Here is a 16108-nt window from a genome sequence, read left to right as displayed (position 1 = left end):
CCTTTTCACATATGAACATTTCCAGAACACTGAAGGCCAACAACATTCTCCTTTTCACTTTAGAATTAATTTCCTTAGAATGCAAAGGTCGGAACAGTACTTTGGACACAGGGCTGTTTTGTTTTGGGCATTCTGACACAGACAGATATATAGTTTGTTTTGAGTTCAGGTAGGAAAGCCCCTCTAGTTCAGGGGGTGCCAGGTCATTTCATCGCCAGAATTTTCAAAGCATGGCATTTCAACGTGGAAATGTTCATCAAATGTATTTAAAAATTTGAGGGGGGGGGAGCACGTGAGTGGGGACCCTTCCCAAGCCCCTCATCCCTACCTATTTTATCTATTCCCTAACCCCCCAAACCCTTATCTGCCCTTTCCCACCTCCCCTAAAAAATGTGATGAACATTAGTGCTCGTTGAAGTGGCAGGCTTTGAAAAATCAGGCGATGAAAGGACGTCGTACCAGTTCAGTGACAGCAAGGCATTTTCCTAACCCCTGTTTATTAAAAAAAAGTCTTTATCCAAAACCATGTCTGAGTTTAATTCCTGACACCTCTCACTTTTTTGAAATTATGCAGTTTGGCCACGCACTTTGGTTGGCCTGGATTCAACCAGCTTTTCTGTTATGGAGAGACGCCCATAACCCATTCCCTACTCCCAAGCCAAAACTCTGCTCACCCCCACGTACAAACACAAGAAATCCCTTTAAAATACAGGGTACCCACCTCCCGGAGACTCATTTGAGTAGCAATATTTATCATATTGTACTCTGGTGCTAACTGGTAAAAACCTGGCTCAATGATGATGCATGTACGGTGCCAAGAGGATAGGAATGGTCACACTACAAAGGTCAGAAGTGTCTTAATTCAGATCATGATTGGTCCTGGCTTCTGTTGACGTTATAAACCTCAGGTAGAGGTGATATGGCACAGCTATCATCTTTAGATCCTCCTCATTGACCCTTCTGTCTTTGAAGTCTAGGGTCCATAAAACTTTGTCATATCAGAGGGCATTTGCAATACAGACTAGTTTTAAGATAATTCTAGTTATAGGGAGTACGACTGCTAGATTATGCAATTTAAGATGGAAACCTAGTTCACCGACAAAAAAATCTCAGAGGGGATTTTGGAGACTTAAAGCGAAAACATAAATTTGGCAAAACGAGATTGAGGGTTTGTTATAGGTAAAACATTTGTGGAATGGCAATTCTTATTAAGGACTTGCTATTGATAAACGTGTACTTTAAATATAAGAATAGATGAATTTGTGTTTTTAGATTCATTGAGCAAGGTTGTACCATTAAGGTGCAAAGAAGTTAAATCTGATATTCTTTGAGAAGTGGATTTGAATTGTACTTGTAGAAATTTGATCAATTTTGATGATAATCTTCAGGCCCTTTCTGATCTTAAATCTGGGGATCAATCCGCAAAGGGTTACCATTGGCTTGGATTAACGCATTGGACCTATTCATGTTGAATGTGAACTTTTCTGGGGACAGCCCCGTTAGCCCAACCTGGCATCAGGAGTCTTATGTCAACCATCGATCATATTTTCATGATAAAATCTGTTTTTATGTTCAACATAGAACGTTATTGCCACAAACCAAAGTGATCATGCATACTTAGTTTTCAAGTTTGATGCATGGCATAGGAATATGTTACTTGAGTGTGTGGCTTAGTTCCCAATTAAATGCGTATGAGAATTGCTTGGTCTTTCTTTGCTGTGAGGAAATTTCACGTTCAGCTTAGAACTTTCTGGAACTCCATATTGAACACACAGAGAACTCTCCTTTTCTCCAAATACCTTCTTTATTTCTTTTCGAGAAAAAGACAACCTTGAGCTTAGATTGCAAATTAAATCTTAAGTGGGACAATGTATCAAAACAAAGACATTCCCTTGACTCTGCAGTAAAGTCAAATCCTGACTGTCAGTTTGCGTTGCCTTGGCAGGTATACATATCTGCCTTTTAGACGAATATGCCCTTCATAAGAGGCAGTTGGAGCAGAGATTTAACAATTGGATGATTTCCAATAAATACTGCATGGTCAACAAGACAGCCAGCAGATGTTTCAAGTAATTACAAGGAATTTTACTTTCAGTGTCTGGTGTTCTATTAGTGACAGACAGCCAAACCTGATTGTAGCAGAGGTTTAGGGGCAATATCTTTTGCACGTGTATGCCCAAATAGGGGATTGCTTGGAACAGTGTTTATGGAGAAACTTGAAAACTTAGACAATATGTTTGGACCATATGGAACTAGCCAACATAATTAAAACATCCAAAAGGCTGCATGCTGCAGGCCGGATGGATTTTTCAAACGTAACATTAAGGGGTAATCCAGAGATTTGGGGGGGAGGGGGGGGGTGGACAATTTTTTCTACCTATTTTGATACAATTAAAACCGCTAACATTACCCCTATCATTTACAGTACCTACATATAAAAAAGGTGATAGATTGAACCCCACTGAATTATCAACCATTGTTCTTTCCCATTGGACTTCAAGGGAATGGGTATTTAATGTTCCACCGCTTGCCATGATATCCTGGTGGCACTGGGATGTCAGGCGACGGAAACAGTGTTACAGGGTCGGCAGTAGCCCGCCACCTACCGGCGGGTTCCAACACCGACCTTGTAAGAGGCCCAATGACCTTGAAAACAAAATTCTTTGAATTTGACACATTCACCCAGGCTTTAAATGTCAGCTAAAAATTTGATTCTACACCTCGTAAATAGTTAATCCCTTTGCCTATTTGAGCTTTAATTTAGGCAATAGGCCCACTTAATCAGCCCTATATTGCCACCCAAGTTCTAAGGTCTTTGCTTGTATTGCATAAATTAAACAAAAATGTCAATACGTTATTGTCAGTATTCTTGTTTGCCACTTATAACTTTTCATAAACTGAAAATCGTCCTAGTTTTGGAGATTAGGTTTTCTAAAAATTGGAAGGAAAGACTAAGCCACAAAATAATTCTTTAGGGATCAGTTTTACAATTGTTATCTTGTGTCCAAACATTTGATTGAGCTGGGGCAACTTTCAATTCAAGGTACAGGGATGTGCAGGTGTTTGTGGCTTTATTATAAAATCACCCCAGGCAGATGAAAGTAAATCCCGGAAAGGAAACTACAACATTTCTGAGGTGAACCCAGGACAAAACAAAAAGGTGAATCAGAAACAAGAGCCCAAGCCTAAATCCAAAAAGAATCAAAAAGGCTCAATAGCGTTTGAGAAACTTGACCCTCCCACTGAAGGATTCTAAAAAACAGCAAAAGAAGACAATCTATTAGAACCACCACATGACATCCTCCCGACCTCAACAAAGCCGATAGGATTATCGCAGATGGTGCCAAAACCAGTGCCAATTGTCCAGAAACCTTCATCCCAAGAGGTTAATGATAATGAGACATTCCAATCACCGACAAGTAGAAATGAGCCAAACTTGAGCTCTCCGATAGTCATTGACCAATACGATGAGAATGATCTGGATGAAGCGATAGCGAGTCACCTGTCTTGTGAAGAGGACGAGTTCCAAAGCCCCTCGGCAGATTACTCGTGTGAGGATGTATCCAATGGCAACCTAGACAGTACCCATGGTAACCAATCAGAAGCCATCGACTTATCTTCCAACGATGAAAATTCAACTTTGGAGCCTACCTTGGCTAATAGCACTAAGCAACCAAACCCGACTAAGAAACTAAAAAGGAACATTATTGGCAAGGCCCAAATTCACTGATCCTAGGAAGAAACAAATGGAGAATAGAATACAGATACAACGAACATCTGAAGATAATGAAGGGCTGATCCTAAACAGGGCGAACATAATCCGCCGATTTCGTGCGATCCCACAGTTGAATTCCATATGCTCCCATGACATAAAGCTAGTACAGTTCCTTGAAGATTATGCCTTGGACGATGTATGGGTGGACTTTCATGAGAGAGCAGTAATGAAAAATATTCTGAGACATGACAACCTACTAAATCCACTTGGCTTCCGCTGCACACAACATGTTGAGCACGACGCAGTCGGCACCGAGTCTGGTAGGAGATGGCAACACGAATGAGCTCATGGCTCAAACTAAGTAGCAAGGGAAGATGAAAATACAAGTCTATGCTCACCACATAAAGAACACGAGAAAATGGAGTAATTACTCACATGAACAAAAACTGAGAATACAGTCCTCCAAAACTCCGATTTGGAGAGACATGGATTACGTAGAAACGTCACGACCTGAAGCTAGTACCTCAGCCTATTAACAACCAACTTGCGAGAGAGGCTACGAGATAGCTTTGGGCTTGTGGAATTCATGAGGTCACTCACATTACCGTCAGAACCAATCAATCTTCAACTGCTTTCAGATAATCTGTCTCCAAGAGACATGGCTCACGCGACAACCGGTTTGTGAAAATTCCCTCACTTTTATGAGCCCAGCGTTACAAGGACAGAAAGGTCACCCCGCGGCAGGCCACCTGACTTTGATAAGAGTTGACGCGAATGTTGAAATCATGGATAACAGAAATGTGAACCCTTGGATTCAAACTACGACCTTGAGCTATCAACCTATGACTCTTGATGCCGAACCAGATGGAGTCTTTCCAACGGCCAAAAAGACCCTGACAATTGTGAACTTGTATTGGAACCCATCTGCGATAAATGACAAGGTCTTTATAGATGCCATATTTACGGCTATTGACGATGCCATGGACCACTTTCAAAACACAGAATTCATTATATGTGGCGACCTAAATATACAACTATATGATCGCCAAAGGAAAAAACTAGATGAAAGCTCTTATTCCTAGGGCAAGACGCTGGACTAAAAAGATGGATTGACGGCATCTCTCACTTGTAACTAACCCGCTGAACATTAAAGGGGAACTCCAGCCGACCTGGTCGAGAGGCCCTTCTGCCGCAATCATTTATTATATGTACGTCTCCCAAGAGATTAAAGGAAACCTTATGAAAATTGATACTATCTACTCCAACAAAAGTGACCATTGGATGCAGCATTTAACTTGGGCAACAATATAGCAAAAACAAACAAAACTGTCGTTCCACCCCCCCACACCCCCTCCCCGAGTTGAACTAGACGGCAGTCGAATGAGACTGCGTCTAAATACCAACCAGATAGGCTTACTTCCCGAAACTTTCCTTGTAACGCAACAGATTGGAATTGGTAAGCTAAACTATGAATGGCTCCTTAAATCTTTCCACCGAAAAAGGGCCTGCAAGAGTAATCCACACTTGCAACATCTCCACAGTTACAACCCCCAGCAAAAAGAGAAGAAAGAAGAAATGCATAGGAGCATCAAAACAATTATCCAAAGTCAAGAGGGAAATAAGCAACTGCTGATCAAGAGAGAGAAATACAAGTACACAAATTGGACTAAAAACAACAGATTGTTAGTTCAACAGGATCCAGAAAAAATGCTTGAAGCCTTGAGAATACCAGAAATGTATGGAACATCTTAAATCAACGTGACAGTTCCAACGATTGACTAACCTCAAACGTCCCCGAATCAAAATGGATATCCCACTTTTCTGAATTATATAAAATACGAGATTCTAACTCGAAGGTGGATTTGGCGAAGTATCCAGATAGATGGACACTTGAATATACTGAAGAGGACATTGCTGGAATAATATCAAAGCTAAACATGTCTCGTGCACCTAGCCCTGATGGGCTATCAAATGCGCTCATCAAACAGAATCCCCAACACTGGACGAAACTTTGTATGCAACTGTTCAGTTTGATCTCCGAATTAAATGCTATACTGCGAACGTGGCAAACGGCAATTCTTGTCCCCATCTTCAAGCAGGATGATAGAAAATCACCAAATAACTACTGCCCTATTGCCCTGCTTGATCCGCTTGGGAAAGTGTTTGCCTCGCACCTGCTCCAAAAGCTATCCATCTGGGCAGTCAAGCATCATAGGCAAGCGAAAAGAAACTGGATTTGTTAAAAAGATCGGTACAAATCTCAATTTGTTGTTACTAAATCTCCTAAAACAAGATGCTATTCAACAAAAAATTCAAATTTACGCAGCCTTTGTCAATCTGAAACTTGCTTTTGATATGATCAATAGACAAGCGCTCTGGACTAAATTGGAAACCTGGGTATGTCCCCCTGAAATTCTGGAGCCAGTGAAATTGTTATATAGTAACACCACCATCCAGATACGCATGACTGCAGACGGTATTGTTTCTGAACCAATGATGACATCAAATGGTCTAAAACAAGGCTGCCCCTCTGGTGGCGATACTTTTTAATCTTTTTACTTCTAACTTCGATGAGCATATAAACATCTCATCTCGAAATCCACCGAAAGTTAACGATACGGCACTCCCACAGATGATGTACGCAGACGACATTGTGATTTTTGACAAGACACAGCGAGGCCTGCAGATGTGTCTGGACCAATTGGAAAATTACACGAATCTGAATGAACTGACTATCAATACCCAGAAAACTCAGATCATGCTCCTCACAAAGAAACAAGCAAAATTGAAATCTGCCTGGTTTCTACAACACAATACACTTTCTCAAGCAACTACCGTGAAATACTTGGGTGTATGGATCAATCAGTCCAGATCTGAGATGGAATGGTCCTTGCACCTTAAATCCAAAAGCACATGCCTTGGCCAGACAAGGCACCTTTATCCATAGGAAATATGGAAAGTATTCTTTGAAACCGATCCTCACTTTTTTTCGGCAGAAAGTAGTAGCGATCTAAACCTACGGAGCCGAAGCAATGATTAATCTCAATGGCAATAGCTAGAGGCCATATTCTGTCGCAAGGTGTTATTACCACAAGCGTTTCCCATGGTAAGGATTCGCTACAAGATTGCAAGTCAGTCACTCCAATCCATTTTATTATGGAAACACCTTGACATGTTTTGGAAAATTCAGAATGAAGATCAAGTTCCAGCAATGGAGATTTTCTGTAACAACATACGCTCCCCGAAGACAAGTGTATTGAACACCTGGAAAAGGAAAATGGAGCTTGCACTCGAGAAGTCACAAATCTCAAATAAAATGCTGATTCTCCGTCCAAAGCATGTGAAAAAAAAATAATGTTTAATGATTGGATTCAGACAATGCATGTCAAGACTCAATACCGTATGAATCTCAACTGCAATTCAGAGACTAGGGCGATTAATCAGCTTCCGAACTATCTGAAATTGTTTCCAGACAAAGATATACGAGATCTATTTCTGAGTTTATGCCTGAACCTGCTGCCAAAACGTGAATGGTTGGCAAAAACAAAGCAAATACTGAGTGTACAGCCGTATTGCAGATTTTGTAAAGATCAAGAGCAGGTTAAATCTCTTTTTCGCCTAATAATGGAATGTAACGAACTGACTCAACAAAGAAATGCCCATAGAGAAACGTATTTGACTCTCAGGACACAGTTGGATGTAAAAGATCCTCATAGGCAACAGCAAAATGATATACACGATCATCCAATACTGGAAAACAATCATAAAGGAAGAAACAAAACCATAGGATGGAACCAATTGGACCCGGTTCTAACTGTTTCAATATGAATATGTAAATGATGAAATGTATAGAAATGAAAAGTTTAGAAATAAATTAAAACAAAAAAAAAGTTCAGTTCCCAAGCAAATTCCTTGTATTGTGGCATCTTAAGACTTTTTAATGGCCGATCTACTAGAGTGGTCCAGAATATTGTTGACGGAAAATGTTTTCATTCTATTGGGGTACACCAGTTCCCCATGGTCTGCTAATCCAAACATAGCGAAGTTAAAGTTTTGGAACCACGATTGGGGTCACACCATCCAACCAATAAGAAAGTATAAGTCTTATTCGGAGTCGATTTTTTGGGGGACAAGAAATTAAGGATTATCCCAATTTATTTACGTACATTCCCATGCACTCGAAAAAGAAATTAATGAAATATTGTCTTAATCGGTTGCCAAAAAAACAAGCTCTGGGTCGGCGTTTGAACTAGATCATAAAAAACACACGTTGAATATGCAAAGATCAGGACCAAAGAGAGACTCAAACACTTGATGATGACCTGTAGGGTTTTGGACCCAATCAAGGATTTCATGCTTTGGCCACTTTGTGTACAACCAACCTACAGTATTTTCAGATTGAATTTGGCATGGAGCACAATCTGGAAATTGGGTTTCCTTTCTTTTGGCAATTTTGAAGTTTTTGTCTTTTTAGTCTAATGAATATGGTATTTTATTCATTTAGATGAATTTGTGATAATAAAAGTATATTGAATTATTTTTGATACTGCCTGAAATGTATGTTTTAGATTTTGTAAAGAGTGAAAATAATGTGTATAAACCATAGCTCTTTATATACAATAAATACAAATAGATGAAGTAGATTAACAAACATGGATACAAAGGGGCACACAGGCGGAAACAAAATGCGATCCACAGGTAGATCAGAAATGGAGGAAGATGGACAAACCACAGTAACAAGGTCATTAGTTAAGTCTTTCCTGAACTTACTCAGCCAACACAGAATCCCATGTGCTGCATACAGTCTCTGGCACTGGAAGCAGTTCTCCATCTGGCTTTCTTTTCTTCTTTTTGTGCTTGACTGTGGTCATGGTTAGAGATGGAGAGCACACTGTTTCCTCCTGCTCATCGTTTGATTTACGGCTTGTCTTTTTGCTTACCAAATGGGAAGTCACACATTTCCTTTGCTGCGGTTGGCTGCCTTCCTCAGGCTCCCTGTTTCTCTTTTTGGTACGATCTACACACGGCATAGTCACAGACGCACCGTCAGAGGATGACATGATGTCACGCATTGCTCTTAATTTGTGCTTTTTCTTTTTCCTTTTAGGAGGGATTGCAGGAGATGTGTCCCCATATGCACTCGGACAGTCATCTAACAGGTGCATGGGCGACAGGCAATGGGCTTCTTTGCCAGTACAGATGGGAGGAAAAAAGCATGGAGGTGATGAGGACAAAGCACAATCCTGTGGTTCGGGCAAAGCTTGACCCACCACCTTCAAGTTAGTTTCAGAGCTTCGAAGCGGGTTAACAAGTTGTCTACCAGGAGGGCAGATGGAAATTGACTTTTGGATACTTGCCGATTTTGAATGCGGCAAGACAGCCCTGGAGAAAAACACAGAAGGAACAAACACATTAAGACACAAGGCAATGCGAGGTAAGTACAGCCCTGGCTTAGATGAAGGCAACGCAAGACAAATGTATGCAGGTTTCAAAAAGAAGGTATAGCAACACTCAATACATTTGTGCTTTTGTCACAATCAGAACATGGTCAATGAACACACTTTTTTGCGCTTTATTTGTCCAGACAAATGTAAAATAACTCATCATGGATACTAAATTGTACATTACTTTCACTGCAATCGCATGAGAGGCTGCTCGCAACATGAACCATCCCCTGGTAACCATGGGTGTGTGTGTTAGGGGCAGTTTTCTAAAGTCCAACTAAGGGCTTCATAAAACTGAGGCAGTGCAAAACTTCACTCTTAGTATAACGCTGTACCGAGGGGCGTGGCCTGAGCCCATGGAGTAAGGCAGATGTTGAAAGGAGGTTCCCATCACGATCCAGGCAAAGATCCTGATACGCAGAGTTCTACTTTACACAGCGCAAACCTAAGCACATCTGCAGTTGTGGGAAGCGTTTCTCCTGCACTGTGGTAGATTGCCGGTGAAAATCGGAGCAGATTGGAATGTAAATGGACGGTCACAAATGGACGGCCCAGTGCAGCAAGATGGCGGACACAACCGCGGCTGGCACCTGAAAGAGGAGAAGCTGAAGACAACGGGACTGCGGCTGGGAGAGGAGTTGTGCCTAAGCAGACTTGAAGCAAGCGGTCCCCTAGCAGGCAAGAAACAAAGACGGGACACAGTAGCAAGTGAGTGCGAGCTGAGCAGTGTATCAGCGTACTACTCTAATTGTGCGCAGAGCAGTGCCGGACCGGTGACGGCCCAAGAGGCAGAAGACGGCAGCACCAGACACCGCCACGGTATAGGAGTCTCCTTGGGAAGGACTGCACACGCCCGACTGGGCGAATCGGATAGTGCCCGTTGACAGGGGTGAAACGCATCAACGATTCCTATGCCAGCAGGTCTGGGGCTGCCAAAGGGTACCGCTGGAACGTGCAGAGCTGTGTGGACACTCTGGAAAATGAGGGAATTGCAGGGCGGAACGGTGGTGACGTTCCCCACAGGTGCGTGATCACAGCCCCCTAAGCAGACATACTGCACCTGTAGCACGGGGTCTATTGTCCCCTGGGAGCAGCACAGTGGATAAGAGGGCTGATTATCACCCGAGCCCCCGTTTCTGGATGACCAGGTGGGTGTGATGTGAAAGTGGCGAGCGGGTTTGGGAACAAAACCATTAACACTGACCCAAGCAATACAATAGCAGGAGGTGAGAACGGTGGAGGGCAAGCAGACTTTGCAGGCTGAACTATATAACTGAGGAGGAGGGAGCGGACCCAGCTCATGTTGTTGTGGCCTGACTAGTTCAAGGGCAACTAATGAAGGCTTGCCTGCGAGTCTTGTGGTGCGGCCAGGTGGGGCGCACAGCGCCGGAAAAGGAACTCCCCTGTTGTCTGTTGAAGCGCTGGGCCTGTATTTGGGGTTGCCCCAGTTGGGGTCAGAAGAGTGCCCACAGTGGCGCAGTGGTAGTCCAAGCACACATCACAGGACGGAGTGACTGCAGGCATCAAGGTCATTATGCAGTGGAACCGCACTCACAGGTGGGGCACAGCAAGTGTGAAGTACTGCTAGCTCTGGTAACTAAGAAGGCACGAAGCACCGCTTTTGAGACTGCGGATCAAAGCCGGAAACTGCGCCATGACCTCATCTAAAGAGAAGAAGAAAAAACCCACACAATTATGGACTCTTTCGGTAACTCTCCCAGTTCACGTGAAATGCCACAGAACGGTGCAGATGGCCTAGGGGACACCAGATACTGGCACCAAAGACGATCAGGTGCTTGCAGCATTAGCAGCGTTGAGGTCTATTGAGGAAAGAATTGATGAAGTCAAAGTTGATATGCAATTAATGAGACAGGATATACTCAACATGGCAGAGAGTAACAAGGGCTGAAGCCACCCTAAAGGAGACCAACGAGACCACTAAAGACCTGGAGATACGACTGAAAGTTCCAGAAAGAAGGAATGCAGTGCTAGAACTAAGGTCTGAAGATGCAGAGGGGAGGGCTCGGCGAAATAATATTCAACTGCTGGGTATTCCTGAAGGACCAGAACCCCACAAGTTATGCAGAAAACTTGATACAGGAAGTGGGTGCCTGCACGCTCTCACAGGGCTTTGTGGTGGAACGGGCACATAGTTCTCTGCAGAAATGACCTCTGCTGGGGTCACATCATCGCCCAATGATCGCAAAAATCCTGAACTTCCAAGATAGGGAGGCTATACTGAAATACTCTCGAGAAGAAGGGGCAATACAAAGAATTCAAAAATTGCAATATACCCAGATAATACCCCAGCGGTTCAGCGAGCCAGAAACTCTTATGTGCCGATTAAAGCCAAATTGTGTCAACTGAATATCAAATACATGCTCATGTATCCGTCAAGACTTAAGGTGATCTAGAAAGGCAAGGCGATCTTTGAGACCCCCAGCTGCGGCCAGTACGTGGATGGAACACAACAACCTGGACAGAGGCGAAGAGACGGTCACATGAAAAGCGCACTGCCTCAAGTGGGTAACGGGAATGGGGAATACCCTGCGGTTGCTGACATTTTCATCATTGGTTCCTGTGATTGGTCATGATATACTTTGAACTACTGCAGCTGATATAGCCAAGACGGGGGCGACGGCTAGTCGCCTGCCTTGGGTTTGAAGGTCTACCCTACATACAAGTTGGTGATCGCCTGTTGCTGACATGTCTTTTTCTCGCACGCAATGGCTGGGACGGGCTACAAGGCTGCGGGGGCGCCTGAGCGCTATATGAGGGGGAAACAGCTGCTGGGTGCAAATGATACATTCCATTTGTTATTTGGAAGTTTTTATGTTCTTCAGGCATGAGTAACTGGATAAGAATGTTTGTATAACAGTGCAGCCATAGGGGGGAAAATAAGGATCACAAGTAGATGCAAAGGGATTGTCGGGAGGGAGGGGGTGGCAGTGGGCCGGATATCAGAGATTGGAAGGGAGTCGCTGTGCATAGCAATGGCATCTAACATTTAAGTACTTCCATGGAATGTACAGGGGCTGGGTACGTACTTGTGCAGAAATCGCGCGAAATCCTTAACAGGAAAAAAGTGGCCATAGCACTGATGCAAGAAACCCACCTCACGAAAAGCGAAATAGCAAAAGCACAGGAACACTTGGGGACAGGGATATGGGGCAACTTACTACAAGTACGCTAGTGGGGTATACAAGTGGATAAGCATGGCCAATCCATTTCATCTTCTGGGGGTGCAAGCGTACACAGAAGGGAGGTACTTAATCCTGAGAGGACACAGAGAATGTGGAGGTATGTATAATAAACTCCTACTTTCCCCAACCATGATATTCCATCGCACTGCACACGTTATGTGCTAAAATAGCACCATACATGGAAAGCTGTATACTTTGGGGTGGTGACTTCAATTGTGTCAGGGATCTGAGCTTGGATAAGTCACTTCCGCCTCCCAACAGCATCGGGCAGGAAACCTTGGCGCTTAACGCAGTGCTGAACAATACAGATCTAAAAGATGTGTGGAGGGAAATGCATCCTAGTGATTAATGCTACTCTTACTACTTCTCACCCCATGGTCTATATACCAGGATAGACTACTTTGTGGGTAGGACACGACTGGGAGCTATAGACTCGGCACAGTACCTGGCCAGGACAATATCAGACCACTCAATGTTGTTGCTAGAGTGGAAGCTACTGGGTCCGAGGCCCCCTATACCGTTGCGGCGTATGCCGACCGATGCCTTAACGGACCATGTTTTTAAAGAGGGGCTTAAGATGAAGAAGTATCTGGAGCGAAATGTGGGCAGTGTGAAAGATTGGAGCATAGTGTGGGAGGCGATGAAGGTGGTGGTGAGGGGGGAAGCTATTGCTAGTGCAGGTGGTATTCGGAGAACACTCAAAGGGGAGCTGGAGGAACTGAAGGAGGGTATCCGTCAAATGGATAATGAGGGTTCGGGACTCCAGGTTGATGAGCTGAAATTACCGGAGGCCAGAAATAACTGCCAGGAAGCCTGGGGGAGGCTGTCTAAATTCGACTACATGGTCAAATGCACCAGCGCGCATGCTGAGGGTGATAAACAGAGTAAATTGCTGTCATGGCTCTCCAAGAGGGAACACCCGAGACATTTAACCACCGAATTTAGGGATGAGGAGGGTAATGTACACAGGACGCAGCAAGGGATTAATGAGACGTTTGCCACATACTATTCGCAGCTATAGAAACATGAAACCCTGGTTCCCCCGGGAAGAAATTCAGAGCACACTGGAAGAAATTGGGTTACCCAGTTAGGTGAGAGGCACTGGACCAGGACACAACAGTTGAGGAGATAAGGGAGGCGATCAAGTCATTAGCCACCAGTAAAACTCTGGGCAGTGACAGACTCCCATTAGAGTTCTACAAAACCTATGTGTTGGTAGTGACACCAATTCTACACGAGGTGTTCAAGGAAGCTTATGCCAAGGGGAACCTCCTGGCAAATATGAGGGAAACACTACTGATTCCTATCCCCAAGCCCGGGTAGGCTACAGACAACTGCCTCCCATCAGCCATTAGCCATGCTCAATTATGACATAAAAATATTGACAATATTGGCTGAGGAGAACAGAATGGCTTTATTCCGGGCCGCAGCACAGCCATGAACCTACGCAGACTACAACATGTCATAGCACAGACGGCCGATTCCCAAGAGAAGGGCGCGATAATTTCACTTGATGCGATAAAGGCGTATGATTCGCTGTACTGGGAGTGGTTGCCGGCAGTGTTACAGTAGTTTGGGGAGCAGTTTGTCGAATGGGTGCAGATCCTTTACACAACCCCGGGGGCGAGAGTGAAGTCTGGGAGGCTAGCGTTGTCACTGTGGGAAATTCAAAGAGGCACCAGACAAGGAAGCCTGCTGTCCCCCATGCTGTATGTGCTGGCATTAGAACCTATAGCGATCTACCTTGGTCATCAATTTCCAGAGGCGGGCATATGGGTTGGTGGTATTGGGCACCTGATTTTGCTCTATGCGGATGATGTACTTCTATACTTGAAGGATCCGGAATACAATGTGCCAGTGATACTGGACAACTATGCCAGGGTGTCTGGTATTTGTTTCAGTAAGGTGAAGTCCTGCATATTTCCGCTGGCGAGCCTGACGGGGTTAGAGATTGGTTTTCTACCAGAAGTGGGGCTCCCATGGCAATTTGATTCTTTCCGGTATTTGGGGGTGAACATTAAACATACACCTAAAGAAATGCATGAAGTTAATACAGCAAACGTGGTCAAAGTTTTGAGGAAATCCATGGTATTTTGGTCCAGATTATCATTGTCGCTGATGGGCAGAATAGCTATAACCAAAATGATAATTTTGCAGAGATTTTAGCATTTCTTTAACAATGTCCACTACTACACCCTGACCACCTTCTTTTGTGTGTTAGAAGCAATATTAATGGAATTCCAATGGGGTACGACCCGGCACAGATTTGCGTTTGCAACCCTGTGCCTGCCCCACATGCGATATGTGGGATGCAATTACCAGATATGGAGAGGTACTATTTGGTGGCACAACTTAGCTAAGTGATTATCAGATGAGACTACTTCGTAGTCACCTTTGCTGCAGCAATTAGTTTCCCCAGCGCATCGTAAGGAGATCTTATGGTTGCCATCGAGTTCTTTGGGCAGCACACAAATGCTTGTGACACTAGGTCAGCAGGTATGGCATAGGACCCTAAAACTGCTGAAGCATGAGCACCTGTACTCACCTCAGACCCCAATTGCGGGAGATCTATGCAGGGGCAGGGAGGACTTGGTTAGGATGACACACTGGGAAGGCTGGGGTGTCTATCCCTGGGGTGATTTATACACGGAGGGTGTGTTCAGGGATTTTGAGTCTCTGCTTGAACTAGGACTGTCAAAAGGGCAGTTTTTGTGGTACCAGAGGGTGCGGAAGATCGCGAAAGGGAAAGGGGCATACGGGCCGGGAGAACCAGATACAAGTCCCCTATTGACTTTGATGCACAATCTGGGGAATGGTTGGAGACCAGTATCCAAAATATACAGCCAACTGGCGGATAGGCCTAATCCCAAGAGTGTGGTATTGAAAGAACGCTGGGAGGCAGACTTGGGGGAAGCCTTGTGTCAAGTAATGGGAACGTGTACTACTGCCTCCGAAGGAAGTGTCCAGAAACACCAGCTTCAGGCTGATACAGCTAAATGTTCTATACCGCATGTATACGACACCCGCAGGGTTGCTAAATTTAATAGTAGGGTACAACCTTCATGTTCCTGGTGTGGTGAAACCGAAGCTGACCTAATACATATGCTCTGGGGTTGCGTGCATGTGCAGGGATTCTGGGTGAAAATAGAACAGGCCTGTAAGAGAGCTGGAATAACACGGTATGCCTGGAAACCAAAAGAATGCTTGCTGGGTGCATACCCTAGGGATAATAAATTCATGTTGTGAAATTTATGCACATGGCGTGTATACTAGCGAAGAGATGTATTGCAATGGCATGGAGACAACCTATGGGCCCACAATATGTGCGCTGGCACAGGGAATTTGAGCAGTGGGCGGAAATCAAAACAAGAGTGTGGAGTGGTGCAATTGTCAGCTCGATGGCAGTGCTACCTATGTATCCTGGAAAGCACTGGTCTTCGATATGTTCCACCCCTCAGATGACAAGCCCCTGTGAACGTTGGAGTGTCATGTCTGAGTTAGTTATACTGGGAATATATACAGGCCACAGCATTATACAGACACAATGATGCATGAACCACCCCTACATTAGGATTTGTGATTCCCAAATACCCCTGATTATTTGCACTATTTGAAGAAATAATGGGAAATGCACTACAATGCCGAAGACAGTTTGCATTTGCAGTTTTGTTTAATTGTTGTAAAAGACGTGCAATTATTATATCATCGGTAAAAGTAATTTGTAACACGCCTATTTTTTTGTGTGA

The 16108-nt window shown here is 44.1% G+C and overlaps 1 protein-coding gene across 5 annotated transcripts in view; it reads right to left on the bottom strand.

Annotated features, from left to right (window-relative positions):
* Positions 1-16108, bottom strand: part of USP36 (ubiquitin specific peptidase 36) — a 1150746-nt gene that overhangs the window by 340361 nt on the left and 794277 nt on the right. For all 5 annotated transcript variants that reach the window (XR_011305183.1, XM_069655231.1, XM_069655233.1 and 2 more), the window contains one exon: positions 8486-9097. Coding sequence is in view for 4 of the 5 variants with exons in the window: in XM_069655231.1 (XP_069511332.1) it covers positions 8486-9097 (612 nt within the window). In the remaining variant the exon portion in view is untranslated. The remainder of the gene's footprint in view (positions 1-8485; positions 9098-16108) is intronic.

The sequence above is a fragment of the Ambystoma mexicanum genome, chromosome 3q (genome assembly GCF_040938575.1).
Source record: "Ambystoma mexicanum isolate Mex_15411 chromosome 3q, UKY_AmexF1_1, whole genome shotgun sequence".
Taxonomy (NCBI): Eukaryota; Metazoa; Chordata; class Amphibia; order Caudata; family Ambystomatidae; genus Ambystoma; species Ambystoma mexicanum.
The sequence above is the reverse complement of the archived record's forward strand: the minus strand, read 5'-3'. Positions and strand labels throughout refer to the sequence as shown.